General features: G+C 45.1%; 4 protein-coding genes across 4 annotated transcripts; 2 read left to right on the top strand and 2 right to left on the bottom strand.

Moving 5' to 3' along the window:
• Positions 1-1,391: 1,391 nt before the first annotated feature.
• LOC122618425 lies at positions 1,392-2,026 on the top strand. The gene is made up of 3 exons (XM_043794853.1): positions 1,392-1,522; positions 1,584-1,644; positions 1,701-2,026. The coding sequence occupies exons 1-3, from the start codon at positions 1,460-1,462 to the stop codon at positions 1,973-1,975; spliced, it is 399 nt and encodes a 132-aa protein (XP_043650788.1). The 5' UTR covers positions 1,392-1,459; the 3' UTR covers positions 1,976-2,026.
• A 768-nt stretch (positions 2,027-2,794) lies between these two features.
• On the bottom strand, positions 2,795-6,082 carry LOC122618422 (polyamine-modulated factor 1-binding protein 1). The gene is made up of 4 exons (XM_043794850.1): positions 5,791-6,082; positions 3,579-5,718; positions 3,354-3,482; positions 2,795-3,289 (listed from the first exon to the last, which is right to left on the bottom strand). Exons 2-4 carry the CDS (start codon positions 5,709-5,711, stop codon positions 3,053-3,055), a joined length of 2,499 nt encoding a protein of 832 aa, XP_043650785.1. The 5' UTR covers positions 5,712-5,718; positions 5,791-6,082; the 3' UTR covers positions 2,795-3,052.
• A 144-nt stretch (positions 6,083-6,226) lies between these two features.
• LOC122618421 (alsin homolog) lies at positions 6,227-11,611 on the top strand. Its single transcript, XM_043794849.1, has 5 exons — positions 6,227-8,821; positions 9,150-9,768; positions 9,832-10,965; positions 11,025-11,176; positions 11,236-11,611. Exons 1-5 carry the CDS (start codon positions 6,493-6,495, stop codon positions 11,457-11,459), a joined length of 4,458 nt encoding a protein of 1,485 aa, XP_043650784.1. The 5' UTR covers positions 6,227-6,492; the 3' UTR covers positions 11,460-11,611.
• Positions 11,612-11,763: 152 nt separating this feature from the next.
• Positions 11,764-14,073, bottom strand: LOC122618423. The gene is made up of 2 exons (XM_043794851.1): positions 13,519-14,073; positions 11,764-13,318 (listed from the first exon to the last, which is right to left on the bottom strand). Exons 1-2 carry the CDS (start codon positions 13,982-13,984, stop codon positions 11,856-11,858), a joined length of 1,929 nt encoding a protein of 642 aa, XP_043650786.1. The 5' UTR covers positions 13,985-14,073; the 3' UTR covers positions 11,764-11,855.
• Between the last annotated feature and the right edge of the window lie 5,158 nt (positions 14,074-19,231).

Genomic DNA, 19,231 nt, shown 5'->3' with positions numbered 1-19,231 from the left:
AGCACTCTCATCGAATCAAATGGTACCCTCGGACGGACGAAACGATGTCCCCACTTTGCTGGATGTGGCAGAGAAGATGGGAAATTTAATAATAGAGCCCAAATGGGTATCAATACCGGGAATAACAGTCAGTTTCAACGGTTACCAAAATTGAAATATTCGTGCAACTGAATTCCAAGTACGAAATAAAATAGTGGTATTACAAATTTTTGTAAGGAAGCTTGTAAAAATGTATTATTACTGAATGGATTGAGAAATTGTTTGGGGCTACGCTTATATTGAATATTATCAGAAATGTAATATTTATGTAATTATAATTCTAACAATAATGCTGTTAAAAATTGTAAAGCCCATGTATTTCTGAATTTTGATTGCTTACGTTTTATTTTTATTTGTTTTGTTTTTATATCTACCCTGAGCAACACTATTTCCAGTCAACCCAATCCAATGGCACATCATCCATGGCACAGGCCGAAGACCCAAAGAAATCCATTGCTCCATTGCAAAGAGCACTTCAGCAAGGAGTCTGCAATAATACGACGCTGATCTATTATTCGCTAGATTGTAAAAATGTAAAAATCACGCTTTCGTGTTGTGTATAAATTGAATGCAATTTATAAATGTCCAGAACAGAATTAAATCCCCATCCGTCGGCACAAGCCGCGATCGGGTGATGGTGATTTTTCAAAATAAACAACCTTGAGCCGAGGGCTCCGTAGCCATATACTATAAAGCCCCATGGCCCCAGAGATCCAGAACCGAGAACAATTGCCAGAGCCCAGGGCAACAATAGACGGCAGCAGCAACGGCCCAAAAGAATCCGCCAGTTTGGATCCCTGGGAGCCACAGATGAAAAATTGCGCCAATTGAATTTGACCACCGATTGTGGTCGATTGCTCCTCATCGCGAACTGGCTGCGGGAGGGTCTCTCGAGGATCGGGAATCGGAGGCGTGGGGCGGTCGCTTAGTTTTCAACGCATTTATCAATACCCAAGTGGATCGCCTCTCCTCCTGCGGACCCCTCCGGATTCCGTTCCAGCCGTTGACAATGCCAAGGGCGGTGTGGGGTACCTTCGCCTAATATATTGCGAGCGGAATGAAAAAAGACTGCCCCGTCTCTGATTGGAGATGAAGCTACAAAAACGATTTGCCACAGTTACGTCATCCTTGAAAAGACATGTTTCCGCATTAAGGGCGACTTTCTAAGTGACTGATTGGGAATACAATAAGGGCATTGTGTTACAGGAATAACAAATGCAATGTAAGGGTGTCCAAAATGTATACAAACTATGGTATTATTCAATTCTAAACTCATGAAGTGGTAAAGGTATAGCTATTTATAATAATTACATTTTCTTCGCTTTGCGGGACGGATTACGCATTAAGTCGAACCAATATATCAGCCGACTTGTTTGAACCAATCAGTCATAGAGGTAAACTCTATAAACCAGGTTGAGTTATGAATTTTAAATCCTCAATTTTACTAGTGGGGAGCATTTTATCATTCACTGCCTACTCCCTGGTAAGGGGAATCCGAAATTCTTGAACTTATAGGGTAATATGGATCTTAAATTTATTTTAAGGCAGACGGAGATAGGCACCTAAATGAGAACTTAAATCAAGCTACGGTAAAGAAAACTAAGGGTAAGGATTACATGAACATGAATTGCACATCTATGGTATTAATAATTTCCCCCTAGATGGCTGGCAATGTGCCGGTGTAACATGCCCTAAAGAGTTTACGGCATCTTGTAAGGTAACCAAGGTCCTAAAACCAACTGACCTACAGCATACCGAACTCCTTATATTATGCATGGATAAACATGATAAGCCGAGGTGTGGGATTACGCGAACTCGGAAAGGTGTAATACAGGAAGTTTTAAACGTGGACGAAGACGGAAATACCATATATGACCAAAAGGAGGTTATTTCGGAAAACGATGGTACTAAAATTCCTCGGTGCCCACGAAAATAAATGATGTGCACTAATCGACTTCGCACAAATATATTTTATCTTCACAAGGTATTTCAAATTTAAGTGTTATTGGCTATACAATAATTACACAAATATGATTTATATGTCTTATGGTAAAGTTTGGCAACTAGTGCTTATATAGAATTGGACAAACTAGCAGAACGAAGAGAATGTTTAACCCAAAAAAAAGATAAAGAATACAAAAGACAACGAAAAAAATATTTCCATAAATTGAGCTAAGTTGGATCTAACTAAAAACAAGAGAGAATGCTATAGTCGAGTTCCCCGACTATCTGATACCCGTTACTCAGCTAGTGGAAGTGCGAAGGAGAGTCTTCAGCACTGACAGTTTTTGGCGGTTTGTGGGCGCAAGAGTGGGCGTGGCAAAAAGTTGTTTGGCAAATCGATAGAAATGTACAAGACTAATACAAAAATGAAAAAATATTAAAACCTTTTTCAAAAGTGTGGGCGTGGCAGTTTTTGACGGTCTGTGGGCGTTAGAGTGGGCGTGGCAAAAAGTTTTTTGGCAAATCGATAGAAATTTACAAGACTAATACAAAAACGAAAAAATATCAAAACCTTTTTCAAAAGTGTGGGCGTGGCAGTTTTTGGCGGTTTGTGGGCGTTAGAGTGGGCGTGGCAACATGAATCGACAAACTTGCGCTGCGTCTATGTCCCTGGAGTCTGTATTCTTAATCTCAACTTTCTACCTTTTGTAGTTCCTGAGATCTCGACGTTCATACGGACAGACGGACAGACGGACAGACGGACAGACAGACGGACGGACAGACGGACATGGCCAGATCGACTCGGCTACTGATCCTGATCAAGAATATATATACTTTATATGGTCGGAAACGCTTCCTTCTGCCTGTTACATACTTTTCAACGAATCTAGTATACCCTTTTACTCTACGAGTAACGGGTATAATTAGGTCTGTGAGACTAGACACAAACACTCAATACGAATGTATATTGGATAATTGCACCTTTCAGGAAAACAAAATTCGAGACTTATCAATTAGGTACCACAAGAGAAATTTTTAAGCATTCGACTGAAAACTACATTATGCTCGTCTAAGAGTGCTCTGCCACCGCTCGAAGTTCTTCCATTAGTGAGGGCATGGCCTCCACTCTTCTCTGTTCTTGACCAGCACTGATAAGCCTGCTTAGCTCCTTCATATCAGACTGGCAGGCAGAAATACCCTCGCCTAACTTGCACAAATTCGGTTGGCATAGTTGACTCCGCTCGATCAGATCAAATATAAAGCTGTTGCGAGGGCGACATGTTTCATTGGCGGTTTGCTGAACAAGCTGCGGCAAGGAAAATCAATTTGAGAAATATCAAAAGAACACAAGCGTAGGGGAACTCAATTACCTTCTTGTAGTCATCAATTAGATTAGCCACCTCATGGGCGGGTTCCTGAGGCGTGTTGCTAGCCGTCGATTTTCCCGAGTCCGAGGCCTCAAATCGCGCTCGCTCCACTACCAAGGTTTGCTCCAGACACTGTGGAAAGCATTATATTGTGTTACAAAATCTGAACTATTATTTTCAAACATTATTACTTTAAGAGCTATTTTTAGGAAGTACAACCTAACATACCTTAATTTTTGACAAAGCTTGTTGATGCCTGCCGCTAATCTCAGTCAGCTTCATTTTAAGCCCAGGAAGCTCTTCAGCCTTTCGACTATTAATCCTCCCGTTTCGCAGTTCCTTCCGTAGAAGTTTGGCCAACTGAGGCCAGCTTTTTATATGTGGGAGTCTCCTCCCTGTTTCCATCTCGAGAACTTGACCGAGAGATCGCAAATACTCTTCTGCTTTGCGTTCTTCTCGCGCCATTTCTTCCTTCTCATCTAGCAAAGACTTCACCTGGCTTTGCAGCCTTTGCATGTTGATCGAAGCTGCAGAGTGTATCTCCATATTCTCTTGGAATGATTCCTTTAAAAGCTGTAATTCTAGTTGATTCTCCTTGTCTCTGGCCTGACTCAATCTCTGGAGTTTCTGCAGTTCGTCATTTTGTCCAGCGAAGAGTTCATTCAGGTGCTCCAATTCAATCGTCTTATGTTGAAGCTCTGCCCGCATTTCCTGCTCCAAGCTTTGAGTAGCTTGCAGAGCATCTAACAGTTGTAGCCAGTCTGCTTTCATTTCGTTAGTGCTCTTGATTTTAGCTTCTTGCTGTTGGAGCAGTTTTTGGAGCAGCGAAACTGTGTGTAATTTCTGGCTCTTGACATCCGCTAGTTGCTGTTCCAAAGTTTCAATGCGTTGAATTAAAATAGGTTCTTCAAGGTCCGTTTGGGCCGCCTGGCTTGTCCGTTCAATTGCTTTTAGCTGCGCTTGCCAGCTCTCTGTCTTTTTGCTTTGCATATCGATACGGGATTCTGCTTCGGTCAACGCTTTTCTTAGCTCATCACACTGCGCTGCATAACCTTTGATTTTCTCCATTAACTCACTTTCCCTCAAGGAACCGTTCTGCTTTATTTTGCCAATTTCGACTTTCTCCAGTTCCAACTGCTGTTTGGTCTTTTGACACAAGAAGCACATTTCGGCATACTGTTTTTGAATAATGTCCACCTTCTGCTCTAGATTCTTCAAGGTAGTTTGCGCCTCACAAACATTTTCTTTTAAGCCATCTTTTTCTAGTTCTAAGGAAGCCAAAGAAATGGTTAAATTCTCCACTTGCTCCACTTTTAGAGCATTGCTTTGGCGAAGCTGAGCCTCCTCCAAAAGTTGTGCCTGCAATGTGAACTCCAGTTGCTCAAGCTGACGCTGCTGTTCCTCGCATTGCTCTTTCAGCTGTGACATCAGCATCAGCTCGGTTTGAAGCTCGTTAAGAGAATTCTTTAGGCTGGCGATTTCACTTGTTTTACTGTTAATCGCCTCGTAAAATTTCATGCTATAAGAGTGCATAATTTCTATGCTGCTCTCCCGGGTCAACTTTTGCTGGTAGTACTGTTTCAAATCGAGGAACTCCTGTTCCTTTAACGATAGCAAATGCTCCTGGGTTTGAAGCGTCTCGTTAAGCTCACCAATGACTTGTCGTAGCTGATTCCGCTCTGCGGTGACGCTGCGCAAGGCAGTGCTCCTCAGCTTCAGCTGGTACTCCGTTTGACTTTTTAGGTCGAGTAGTTGCTTGCATTTCCCAGTTACGTGCTTGCTTTCCAGCTCCATACCAACCACAGTTTGCTGCAACTGCGAAAGTTTTTCTTCGTGTTCCAGGCTGAGCTTCTGAATGTCGTCCAGAAGCATCTTCTTTTGCTTTCGAAGCACGTCTATTAACTGACGCTGATCCCGTAAGCGCGCCTCCTGCAGTTTCGCCTCAAAGGAGGAGTCATGGGACTCCGAGTCCGCTTCAACTGGCGATGAGCCTGGGGAAATTTGTGACCCCGGCTCCTGCTGCTTCTCCAGAGTGGCACATTTTGTATGCAGGCGGATCGATTCTTGCTGTAGCCTCTGGTTCTCCATTAAATACTTCCGCTCCTGTGCGTACAATCGTTCTAGCGTCTCAAGACTGCTGTGCTTCTGGGACTTTAGCTCCTTCTTGTACCACTGCTCCGATTTCAAGAGCCTTTCCACCTCACTGCGTGTCCGAAGCAGCTCCTGCCGCACCAAAAACATCGATTGTTCTGTTTCCGACTCCGGTTCCTGACCAGGATCTCCTCCTCCATCGTCGCTGGTGCAGCTAAAGTGTCCGGAGTCGTCCGCCAACGACGTAGCGCCCTCGTAGTCCAAATCCATACTCGAGCTGAAAAAATTTAATTTTTGTGTGAGTTCGTGGCTTAAACAAGTTTTGTGGGCGTATGGAAATCAGCATTACCACACGGAAGGCTTCACTGGAACGTACTAGTTGAAGTTCCAAAACACTTTTGACGATTGTTATAATGTCACTATAATATTCCCTAATTAACGATAAAACTACATTTTAAGCTAAATAAACAAAACTTGCAAAAACTTTTGAGTCAAACAGCTGATTGCAAAAACAATATGGCCATATTGACAAAACTAAACAAAATTGAACCGCAAAGAAAAAATACCAAAACAAATTTTTAAATAGGGTGTTTCTATTTTTGTGGCGATTGCAGCTCGGGTGTTATTATTTATTTGTCAACTATGTTTGCCATGGTGCATATCTAAAAGTTCTTAATAATTATCATGTAGTAGAAATTATCTGTGTATACAAAATTTGTTATAAATTATAAAGTTGCTCTTTTGCCTGAACACCCTTACTTAATAAATTCTTAATGTGACTCAAAAGCGCTGGTCACACTATACCAAAAAACCATCACAAAAACATGAATTTTTATTAGCCAGTTTAAAACAAGTGAAAACAGACTTTTTCTACCGTGGCATCTAGCATTGCATTTCGAATCGTGTCATATGATGTTCGTCGGTACCAGTGTTGCCTAGCGAAGATCGGAGTACGTGCACCATGTGAGAACGACCTGCAGGCGAATCGTGCAATTGCGTCGTGTTACAAAGCTTTGGCCCTGGCCAAGTCCCCAACAAAAATTTGCACATCATGGCCAGTGCAGCGGATGACTCGGCATTTGGTGGTCAGGAGGAGCCAGAGTCCTTCACCATTTATCATGAAGGCAGGGCACTGCAGCTTCACTGGCGCGGATTGCCTCCCCTGCAGCGGGCTCCCGCATCCCGGATTTGCAGCATTGCAGGCGGGTCCCTGCTCCTTCTGACCACTGACCACGCCCTTTACTCCGCCAAGCTGCAGGCCAACGGCGGCCATCTGGACCTTCAACTCCTGCGTACCGATGTTCTAGATATGGACTTCTGTTCCGGCAGTCTGGACCTCTTTGTAGTTCTCACCAATGGCTCTGTGCAGCACCAAGCCACGGGAACTGGCCGGGATGTGGGTCATCCCCACGCGTGGCAAACCGTGGGTTTCGACCCCCTCGAATTGCATGCTGAGGGCGTACGCATTCGTCGGGTTTGCTGCTCCGCACAGGGCGTTGTCTTCGTCGGCGCTGATGGGGAGACCTACGTCATGGGCAGCTGTGGGGAAGTCTTTAAGGCGGAACAACAGCCTCGGCACATGCGCCTTTACGAAGAGGGCAAGGAACTGCTGGACTTGGCAGCCGGAAATGAGCACTTTGTGATGTTAGTTGCACCCTACAACCTGGCCGACGATGTGCTTCAATTGTCGGTAACTAGTGCAAAGGAAGAGCCCGAGGACGAACGGGCCTCTGTGAAATCCCTAAGCAGTGACCACTCGGAACGCAGCATTGCGGCTAACACAAGACACCTTCTCCATCAAGGATACGCTCTACTTCACACCCAACTTTTTACATTCGGAGCCTCCAATAATGGCCTCCTTGGTAGTGGGGATCATATCCGGAGGGCCAATGTGATGCGCCTGCAGAAACTAGACAGCATGGGCGTGTGCAGCATTGCAGCTGGATTGGAACACACGGTGGCCCGCACTCTGGACGGAAGGCTCTACCACTGGGGCCTGAACAATCACTCTCAGTTGGGTGAAGATGTCAGCTCTCCCATGGAGATTACCATCACAGACAGCACGGCAGCGCTACCCATAGAACAGAACTCGGCGCTTGAGGCGACTTGCGGCGACTACCACACACTACTGCTAAATGCCTCCGGTCAGATACAATCTCTCCAACCTGCGCCTCCAATGCGACATCTGCAGCAATCCAGCACATACGCTCAGACGCTCCTCCAGCTTCAGTTGGGAGCAGTGTGGCCTAATCAACTACGCTTGCTCATGTGTTCTGGCGGATACACTCTTCAAAACCAAAGGCAGTTCCAGCGGCAGTATCACTACTACCTAAGTCATCTCCAGTCACAGTTACAGCTACTTCTCAAGCACCGACAGGCAGTCCAAACACTCGAAATCTGGCAAAGACAGTCGACGCAAGAGCCGCTTAGGTCCCTCGGCCCCTTGCTGATCAACTGGGAGCGTATTTTGTGCCTGCTAGTGGCCACCTTGCATTCGCTAGAGGGATTCTACCGAGCGGACTTTGTGCAGCCTGCCGATCTGTTGTTCATTTGCCATTACAAAGAGTACATCGATCTGTTTGACGGCTACACAAAGGCATATTGCGATGTGTTCTCGATCAATGGATTTGGAGAGGCGGTGGTCGCCATTACTGGACTCAGCAGCCCGCTGGCCGAGCTCAACGAGGAGAGCTACGTCACTCGGTTGTTCCAGCAACCCTTCAGTATATACCAGCTGTTTGTCCAATTTATGGAGCTGCTGGTGAGGACACATCCTGAGTACGGAGAGCACAGGGTGGCCTGGTCGGAGTTCGCACGGCACAGCTGCATCAGCCAAGAGCTGGCCGTGAACACCAAAGATTTCTGGAGCAGCAACGATAGAAACCCTAGGATTGTGCAGTTTAAAAGGCGCCAAAGAAGGGTTATTTTGACGTCGGCTTTGGTTCCACTGAAACTGGTTACTTCTGGTATCAGCAGGTCAAGCAACAGTTTCATCCTCTTTTCGGACTTCCTCTGCCAAGTAAGCGGCAACTCGCTTTACTCCTATCCCTTAACTACCCTGTGGGTGTGGACCGAAGGCGACAGCCTGCGCTTGACCACGCCGGAAAAAACCTTCCTGGTAACCACCCGTTCGCACGAGATGCGTAAGGTGTGGCTGGACCAGTTACAAACGAGCATTGTTGCGTCCTTGGGCAGGCCTCTCGGAAGTCCTGTGCCCAGTTATCGCTCCACGGGGTACGAGTTTAGCCGGGAGCACCCAAAGTTCTCCAGGGTGAAAGCGTGCGGTACCTGGAGGAAGGGCGTTCTTCACGGAAACGGCTACCTGGAGTATCCAGACGGAAGTGTATACTGCGGAGAGCTGCAACACGGGATCATTGAAGGTGAGTTTTTACTTGAAAGTTTAAATAAAAAGTAACCGCCACCGAAAGAAGCCAGGAAGTACCAGAAACATCCATGGTGTAATTTAGTCATATATGTAGCTTATACGAAGACTATCAAGTATAATCACCATAAACAAATATTATGTATCGTGCTTAAAAGAAATATGCAAATACTGCTTTGTAAAAAATAATTGCACATCCAAGTCCACCTCTACCCATAATAGATGGCCAAACTTTTTAATATACTTGTGACATGAGATTGTAATTTTTTGGTACATTTCTTTCGATATATCGAATAAAAAAACATTAAAAAAATGTTATTCCTTAGGTTTCGGAAAAATGGTGATTCCGACAATGGGCCTGTATGTGGGTAATTTTAAAGGTGGCCGGTTCCACGGTCACGGTATTTACGAACTGCACTGTAAAGATTCCCCCGAGAGCGAAGTCTACGAGGGAAACTTTTGCGAGGGCCTCTTTCACGGCCATGGAATGATGCGGAACAACCGATTCATCTACGTGGGCGAGTACCAGGCCAATGCACGCAGTGGATATGGAGTGATAGAGGACCTGGTTACCGGCGACAAGTACATGGGCATGTTTGCGGACAACAAGCGTTCTGGAATCGGCAGCTGTATCACCAACCGCGGCGACTACTTTGAAGGCAACTTTTCCGGAGACGATCTCATCGGCAGTGGGGTTGCTGTGTTTGAAAACGACTATTACTATGAGGGTGAACTCACACTCCACGGCCCGAACGGACGGGGGGAGTACTACATGCCCAGTGGAGATGCCGGTGGAGGAAGTGGTGCCATAGGGACCGGGGAGTTCGACGACACCTGCGAACTTATTGGGAACAAGATGTTTGGACAGCTTAGTGGCACCTGGGACACGGTACGGATTCAAGCCGGCGAACTGGTGCTAAATCGGCGGTTCCCTAAGTACCCCAGGTGAGTCAAAAATAACCAAAAAAAATACTTGAATTGCAAGTAAAAATAATGATTTTTCTGTAGCTCCCTTGGGCGTCAAGTGGTAGATCACAATCGCAAGTGGCGATCGTTGTTTAACAACTTTGAATCGAACCTGGCCAATTGCACGTCAGCTAGCAGCTCTGGTGGCAATCAATCAGCTGGCACCCTCAGAAAATCCTCGAAGCCCAATTTGAGCACGGCCCAAATCTGGAACTGCATAGCGGTGTACATGAGCAAGCAGCGTGCTCGTGAAGGAACCAAGCCTGGTAACTACTTTAACAACATCCTGCTCAGTCTGCCGCTACCACAAAAGACATCCTCTCCACTGGCAAAGGCCCGCACCACCACTAACGCACTGAGCAAGCTACAAACAGAGGCTGCATCAGCGCTGGACTTCTTAGGATTTCCCCCACGACGAATCCACTCCCAAGAGGCACTTAACAGCAAGCCAGGCGGATTACAGAGAGCGGATAGCTTGATGTCTATGGGCCACAATACATCTCGTGATCTGGACACCAGCAGTCTGGCCAGTTTCCAGTTGGAATCAAGCCTAATGAACAGCACTGTCAACGGCGATGAATCCAGCATGCTCAATGAAAGTTTTTCGAAACAAAGTAACAACAACAATAACAGCATTCTGAAACACATGAACAACAGCGATTGTTCAATAACGTCAACCACATCTACAACGAGTGCAATGCTTGACCAGGTGCCCAGTTTTGGAATGGCTTCGGTGCTTACTGAGCAAGATATGGCCTCCATACGCTTGTACCTGGAGCAGGCTTTCAAGGATCGCCATCACCCGCTGTACGTTTTAAACGAGCGCATTGCCAACTGTTTCCACTACTCATATGGCTATTGGAAGGTTAAACCCACTCCGATTTTGGCGAAGCAAGCCATGAGAGAGTGGGAGTCCATATCGCGTCGCATTTACCGCTTTGTGCGGCAGATGTTTCCAGCGTTACCCGAGGAACTTTGCCAGATGGAAGGCAGCAGGGAAGTTATATCGCATATTACCCTTTTATACCCACTCGTGCTATCAGAGGGCATCTACTCCACTTTATTTGTGCTGTATGCAAATAAGTACAGTCGAAAGGACGAAATGTATCGGCAGAATTTGAATCTGGCCGAGAAACTAAAAGACCAAGAGCTCGTTGAACTTATGGGCCATGAAAGGTATTCTTTAATGTGTGCTCTGTTTTAACTTATTTTATAATTTTTAAGTTTGCTATTAGTTTTCTGCACAATGTAATGTTGGACCCAAAATTTGAGGAGTCCGTGCAGATGTTAAAGGAACTGCAGGAGAAGTTTAGTCCCCAGGACATGTTGACTGTGATACAGCGCAGCACCCAGCTGCTAACTGAGGCCTACGAACACGCAATGGCAGGTAAGTCTATATTGTTTCAATATCCGTAAATTGTTCCACTAAGCAGTGCCAATTCACAGCCAATGCCGCCCAGCTTAATGCGGACAACATGATACCGCTCACCATGCTCACGATGCTGCGCGCTGCGGTTCCCCACTTGGGTGCAGAGTTGGCCTTATTGGACGATCTGACGGGTGGCCCCAATTTCCAGGCCGAGATGAATGGAATGGCGGGATACTGTTACACTACATTGAAGGCCGCATATGAGCACGTAACGTCGAAAGCTCTGCAAAAAATCCCCTGAGCGTGATCAGCCCAAAGATGAAAGCTGTAATATTCATTGTTTCGTGTTTCGAAGTGTAGCCGACAAGTCCGACACATGAGGTTTTAGCGAATTAGTTAAGGGAAAATACGTTTCTTTTTTTTTGGCACTGTAAAGCTTTGAAGAATAAGAAACGAAACTGTTGAATTCCCGTAAATAGTCTGTATATACATTGAACGACGAAATTCCCTCATAGGATTACGCTATCGATTCTGTACAGCAGCAAATGGTTATCCCCTAGTACAACGTAGAAATGTGTATCTATATATTAATGTATGTATGTATGTACATATGTATCTGTTTTGTATATTCTAGGCCAACGCGTTAACATTCCAATTACTCGCCAAAGCAAATAAATTATCTACATACATATAGGAACTAAATCTTTTCAATTTCCTTGAGCGTCTGCATCTGGTCCTGGTCCACAGGAAACAGGCTTTCCGCCATGTGCGGCGCAAAGTTAGTTTTGTCCAGCTTGTACACGATGTACTTTTCAGGAAACGTTGTGCCATCCTCGTAGTTGTACACCAGGATCACCTGATCGTTCTGCTTGGCGATTTTTCGCTTCACCAAATAGGCCAACGCGTATATGACTTTTAGGAAGACGTTCCTTCGATGTGAAATAATGCACTTGGTGCGGAATGGAAGCATGGTAACATTGTGGTAAATGGAAACGTAATCCTCCGCGGAGCGCATATGACTAACGAAGAGAATAGGGGACTGGGGCCGAAAGTGAGAAATCTTTTGCACCATCCGCGTGGTGACTCCGATCACCACGATGGCCACCGCATGGACTTCCATGGAGGCAGTTACCACTGCACGCGCTAGGCTATCCGCTCCAGTGTGGGATCGATCGCAGTACGGAGTATTGGCCAGTGCCGCTGGACAAATCTGCTCGAAAATAGCGGATTGCAGTAAGCGGAAGTAGATTGTACTTTTGGGCTGCGGGCACGTGGTCACGTACTTGTCCGGATAATAGAACGTGTAATAGTAGTGCGCCGGGTCCACCCTAAGCTTTTGCTCATCCAAAACCCGCGGATCAAAGATAATGGGTTTCTTCGAAGCGTAGGTAAGCTGCATGAAGCACTCGGCATCGGGGCACAGGTGCATTATGTCCGGAATAATCGCCGGCTCCGCCAGTTCCACCAAGAAGCCGTCGTAGCGTTTGATCGCCCAGTTCAGCTCCCCCCTGCAGCCCTTGATCTCGTTCAGCACGACTCTGGCATACAGTCTCATGCCATCGCAGTGCATAGCGGTCATCGCCTGCTCCAAGACGTCCAGGTACTTCGGGGTCCCCACGATGTGGGATACTACCACATTTAAGCCTACCTCCCGGGCGAAGGTTAGATCCTCTAGCTCCTCGTACGAGACCCGGAAACGACGACACCTGGCCGGAAATAGCACGGGCATGTGGGCGTATAGCATGCCTCCCCTGGCCACACAGCACTTGAGGTGGTCCGTGTGGATGCTCCGCACCATCAGTTGAATGTCCTCGCCAATCAGGATGAAGTCCAAGTGCTGCACATCACCGATCAGAAAGCGGGCATTCGCATATATAACATCAGCGTTGCACCGATCCGAGTACTGCCTATCTACGGTCAGGATTATCTTCTGGCCTTGCACGAGCTCAACGAACTTCTTGCCCTCCTGGCGGAATTGAGTGCTGAATCCGCCAGTGAATTGGTGGCGCGGCGATATCTTTACCATTACTGAAGACGCCACGGGAAAACCCAACTCCTTAGAAACACTGATCTCCGACTCCCGCAGCTTTACGATGAGGCTCTGGTTGTCATGCTGGGTGCCCACGAAAAGGTTAACCATAAAGCAACGCACTCCGCCCACTGAAAGGAAAGAGTTGTAGTATAATTATAAATGGCTCTTATAGACAAACAGACAGCAGTATAGAGAGTGTCACAGAAATTATATAAGTTGGATTAATTGATCTAATGTGATCTGAGTCCACCAATGAAGACCATTTTTAGTGAGATAAAGAAGATCTTTTCTAATCAATTACGTTGACGCAAACGAATTGTAAACGCACATAGATGGTTTTTGATCTCGTGATCGCAGTTCGTCATCGACGTGAGCTCCACACACTTGCGGTTTTCGTTGGGATCGGTGGCGACTGGAGTGGTCAGGATCTGAAAGTCTTTGAAGAAGCCGTGCCAGCGATCCTCTTCGAAAGGTATGTTGCAGGGATCCTCGCTCAACTCCTCGAAGTCGAGTTCCTCCTCCGAGCCCGTGCCGACGTTCTGGTTGTAATCTGAATGTAAGGAATACTTAGAGCGGAGGACCACCATCTCGCTTCCAAGGTTCACGCTGACTTCTTCTTCCTGGCCTAGAAGATGGTAGAAGGTGTTCCGCCGCTGCATGTTAGCCAGCTTCTCCTTGGCCTTCTGTAATTTCTCTACGTCCACGGCGATGATTCGCAGCCGGGTGAACATGTTGTCTATAATCGACTCGAAGTTCGATGGCTGCCGCTCGTTATTGTCTTCATTATCGCTCATTTTGGGGCTGATAGAAAATTTTGTAGTCGAATCAAAAACGGTGTGATAGTCAAATTTGATAGGGGGACTGGGAGTTTTAACATTCAAATTTTCTTATTTGGTGATATTAAATACCCTTCACTTTCATTATAGTATTCTTTCATTGCTTTCTGTACTATGAAACCTGTTTTCGCTTTAGAACTGGAGAAAAAGCAAAAAATACCATTAAAGAATAAACGATTTGTAAATCGCTCCTATTTTGCTATATATTCATATTTCAATGGGCGTATACGGACGTGGAACGTGCAGATCTCTGTAAATAAAAAACCCAGAAAGTGGAAATTAACGCCCGCAAGCCGCTGAAAACTGCGATCAAATGTATAATTCCAATATACCTACAATGAAATCAATTTGCCGCCCACTTTTTTTATACCCGTTACTCTGGCCATGTCCGTCTGTCCGTCCGTCTGTCTGTCCGTCCGTATTGACGTCGAGATCTCAGGAACTACAAAAGCTAGAAAGTTGAAATTAAACATACAGACTCCAGAGACCTAGACGCAACGCAAGTCTGTTGATTTATGTTGCCACGCCCACTCCAACGCCCACAAACCGCATAAAACTGCCACGCCCACACTTTTGAAAAATGTTTTAATATTTTTTCATTTTTGTATTAGTCTTGTAAATTTCTATCGATTTGCCAAAAAACTTTTTGCCACGCCCACTTTAACGCCCACAAACCGCCAAAAACTGCCACGCCCACACTCTTGAAAAATGTTTTGATATTTTTTCATTTTTGTATTTATGAAAGGTTTATGAAATTGTCAATACTTCTATTCGATTTGATTGCAACCTGTATGTTTCACGTTCATTTAAGCCAATGGGCCAGCGCGATATGACGACATTTTAGAGGTTATTCGTATTATTATAATATATTTATTCCCGTTACTCCTAGAGTAAAAGGGTATACTAGATTCGTTGAAAAGCATGTAACAGGCAGAAGGAAACGTTTCCGACCATATAAAGTATAAATATTCTTGATCAGGATCAGTAGCCGAGACGGTCTGGCCATATCCGTCTGTCCGTCCGTCTGTCCGTCCGTATGAACGTCGAGATCTCAGGAACTACAAAAGCTAGAAAGTTGAAATTAAACATACAGACTCCAGAAACCTAGACGCAGCGCAAGTCTGTTGATTTATGTTGCCACGCCCACTCCAACGCCCACAAACCGCATAAAACTGCAACGCCCACTCTTTTGAAAAATGTTTTAATTTTTTTTCATTTTTGTATTAGTCTTGTAAATTTCTATCGATTTGCCAAAAAACTTTTTGCCACGCCCACTTTAACGCCCACAAACCGCCCAAAACTGCCACGCCCACACTCTTGAAAAATGTTTTGATATTTTTTCATTTTTATACCCGTTACTCGTAGAGTAAAAAGGTATACTAGATTCGTTGAAAAGTATGTAACAGGCAGAAGGAAGCGTTTCCGACCATATAAAGTATACATATTCTTGATCAGGATCAATAGCCGAGTCGATCTGGCCATGTCCGTCTGTCCGTCCGTCTGTCCGTCCGTCTGTCCGTCCGTCTGTCCGTCTGTCCGTCCGTATGAACGTCGAGATCTCAGGAACTACAAAAGCTACAAAGTTGAGATTCAGCATGCAGACTCCAGAGACATAGAAGCAGCGCAAGTTTGTCGATTCATGTTGCCACGCCCACTCTAACGCCCACAAACCGCCCAAAACTGCCACGCCCACACTTTTGAAAAATGTTTCGATATTTTTTCATTTTTGTATTAGTCTTGTAAATTTTTATCTATTTGCCAAAAAACTTTTTGCCACGCCCACTTTAACGCCTACAAGCCGCCAAAAACTGTCAGTGTTAAAGACTATCCTTCGCACTTCCACTAGCTGAGTAACGGGTAACGGGTAGTCGGGGAACTCGACTATAGCGTTCTTTCTTGTTTTCATTCGCATAAATACACAAAGATATCGTATAAAGGTTTTCTGTACACTTATGTGCAGAAGTCATTTCTGGCGAAAGCTGCAACAGTGATTCAATGGTGATTAAATCATTACACATTGGCTCTTGAATAGCAAACGTAAGTGTGGCCATTAAATTGCATCATTTTAGGGAGGATTCAGCCAGTTATCCATCCGCATTAGAGTCCCAAGCAGATCGACCTCCTCCGAACCCAGGCGTGAGTTTAGTTTTCCTGCCCTTTTGCCACCCATGCATTTCCCATTTCCACTCAACATATTTAGTTTCTGGTTTTGTAGTTCTCCAGCGATAAAAGGAACCGCAATCCAAAGCACAGGTAACTTTTGGTTTTTGGTGCCGATGCTGTTTTTCATTTTGTTTATTTCCGTAATTTATTTGCCTGTTTTGCCCTGTCCGAAGGCGAAAATGTTAAATTTAGCATCAAGCGTCAAGTGAAATGTTTACAATGTGAGAGAAAGTTAAATGGAAAAGCGGGAGGGACGGTCTTTCAGTTCGAAAAACTAAAAACTGGAAACTGAGAACGGGATCCCTAACCAAGCGTTTTAGAATCTATTCGGAATCTTGTTTCAGCGAAGGCCCAGCACTTGAGCACCCCGAGTTCCGCCCGAGAAAAGGGGAAAACATAAACATCCAGGAATGTTTAGAGAATAAAATTGTTCATATTCGCTGCTCTCTACTTTTTGTGTGTGTTTCCCCCTTTGTTGTTTATTTTCCCCCAGCCAACGGATGGATACACCGGCTGAGTAAGACCAAGACCAAGACCCACACCCGTACCCGTGCGGACACGGACCTGGTCCCGAGTGGGGATATGACTGGAAGACTGGGTGTGGCTGCAGCCATGTTTAGACTAAACAGCCGATCATGGAAATGTGTAGAATTCTTCCCGCTCGACAGCGAAGAGCGCTTGAACTTTGACGCCGAACTGCACTCATCGGTTCGATTTCCCCTTGCTTTCCTTTTTCATCCCGTTTTAGACACGGACTTTTCTATGCCAGGGGGCGTGGGTGGGTGGAGTAGAGCGGGCGGAGTGGGTGCTGTCGTGGGGCTGCCCATCTGCTGCCATTGAGCAGCAGCATACATTGCCTGGCTCCTTGGCTGGCGATCGGACGGGATCGTGTGGGACCGTATGGGATGGTTCGGATCAGCTCTCTCCCTCTCTTTTCAATTCTCTGGGCCCTCTCTTTCTATCCGAACAGTGCCGTCCCGCTTCCACGTCCATTCATTTCGTGAATAGAATTTTCTAAATGTCTTTGAGTTTTCAAAATTTTGGAGCGTAGGTGCAGTGCGTCGCGACGCGTCGGCGTGTACGGTTGGCTTTTAAGATTTCAAGACATTCCAAAGGCGATCGGGAAAGTAGGAAGTACTACAAGAAAAGTCCACCCACCAAAGGAAAACCAAAAGAATTAATAATTAATAATAATTAATTCAAATATTCAAAGCAATGTTAAAAGTTAATAGAGAATAGTGCTCAGTGCTGGAAAATAGGATTCCCGGAACAGGATCCATTTCGAACTCTTCCCACAGAAGTGGGCGTTATTCGGTGCCTGTTGCCAGGTCCCCAGATGAACCCCACCCACACAGATACACACCTACTCACAAACACACACGCACACACTGTGGCAATAATTTTTCATCTTTCCAATATCCCACTCGACTGGCAAAATATTCGCCTCTGCCGTTTGGCTAAAAATATTTAAAAATCCAAAAATCCACTCGTGAGGCTGGCGGCCGTTTCAACCTACTACGGCCGCCTGTTTTTCATAATTTTCAGTTTCGGTTTTATTTATTTACCCCATACATACTCGCACGTCCGCCCATATTCCCAGTCTTTTTGTTATGCGAATGCCGAAAGTTTTGCCCGTTTCATTTGGCATGTCGTCGTTTTTGTTTATCCCACCCTGCCGATTTCCCGGCTTTCCCAGCTAACGCGCCACCCTTGGCCGTTCATTTTATGCATTATCTGCGCGATTTTTCCCAAATTTTTCGCGGTCTTTGTCTCTTGAGGAGCCGGATTCCGGAGCCGGGGTATTTGGATGGCGGTCTTAATTGCCGACCTCGTGGTACAAATCACAACCTAATGGACAGCCTCCTTCCGAGTGGTTTACAACTTCCTTACCCAGATATCTCTGTAGATGAATGTATATATACTCATGTATATAGAGGGATAGTTGGCATCGGAAGACAGCTGTGTGCATTGGCAGATGCCATCAACATCATCATCATCATCTTGGTCGTCCATTGCGTATGTGGGGGAAGTCCATAAAAAAAGAAACCAAACCAGCACACAGTTATAAAAATAAAACTATTTTCGTATGGCGTGCATATAGACTCTCGATCATTAGACGGCAGCAGAGCCGCCTCTTGGCACAGTTTTCCAGAGCACAGTTTGGACCATAAATCAATCGAACCAAATTAAATTAATTCAATTCCCAAACAAGAACCAATCTCATCACGGTGCCATGTGTGCGGATCGGTATGTGAAAAGTGGATACACAAATTCTAGTCGATTTGTCTTTTTCCGCTTACTGGCGTTTCATTTCAACAACGACAGGAAAGGGAAAAAGGCGTATTTACTATGAGTTTGACCAGCGATTTGCAGGTGATCAAAGTGCATAGTAAAGATGTAGTACCTATACCATACCTTCATTTATGGGTAAGTATTTCATCGTATGGTGTATATTCGAGGATATATTTTATCTGACTAATCAAAGTCAACTGACTCAACGACGCATGCAACTCATTTTGCGGCTCATCTGCAATCATTATCATCGAAATTAGCATCATTAGCATCTAACAAAAAGTCGTCAAAGCCAAAGAACTCTAATTAAGTTTAAAGATAGAACCCTTAATGTTTTCTGGGGAGCTTCGCTATTTTTTAATGATCTTTTGGTAATTGAATGTTGTGAAATGGCAACGAAACTTTTAGTGCAGGTATGTTAAATTCGAACCAAAAATTATTCGGAAAAAGCTTATAAAAATCTATTGAGTATCGAAACACAAAGAGGACAACACCCAATGACTAATTTCCTAAAATTACAACATTTTGGAATACGTGTTCACATTCATTGGTATAAAGCACATTTTGAAATCAAAAGCCCCAGCAAAGAAAACTTAAAATCGTGCCATCTCTCATGTGCTTAATAATTTTTTCAATTGCTCACCACTCAAACGGAATTTAGGATTTCGATATATAATTAATTATAACACAACCCGAACAAAGAAACAATATTTGCCAGATTCCCCGTACATGCGAAAGCTAACAAATTGC

Source organism: Drosophila teissieri, chromosome 3L, assembly GCF_016746235.2.
Source record: "Drosophila teissieri strain GT53w chromosome 3L, Prin_Dtei_1.1, whole genome shotgun sequence".
Taxonomy (NCBI): Eukaryota; Metazoa; Arthropoda; class Insecta; order Diptera; family Drosophilidae; genus Drosophila; species Drosophila teissieri.
Note: the sequence above shows the minus strand (reverse complement) of the source record. Positions and strands in the feature narration are given on the sequence as shown.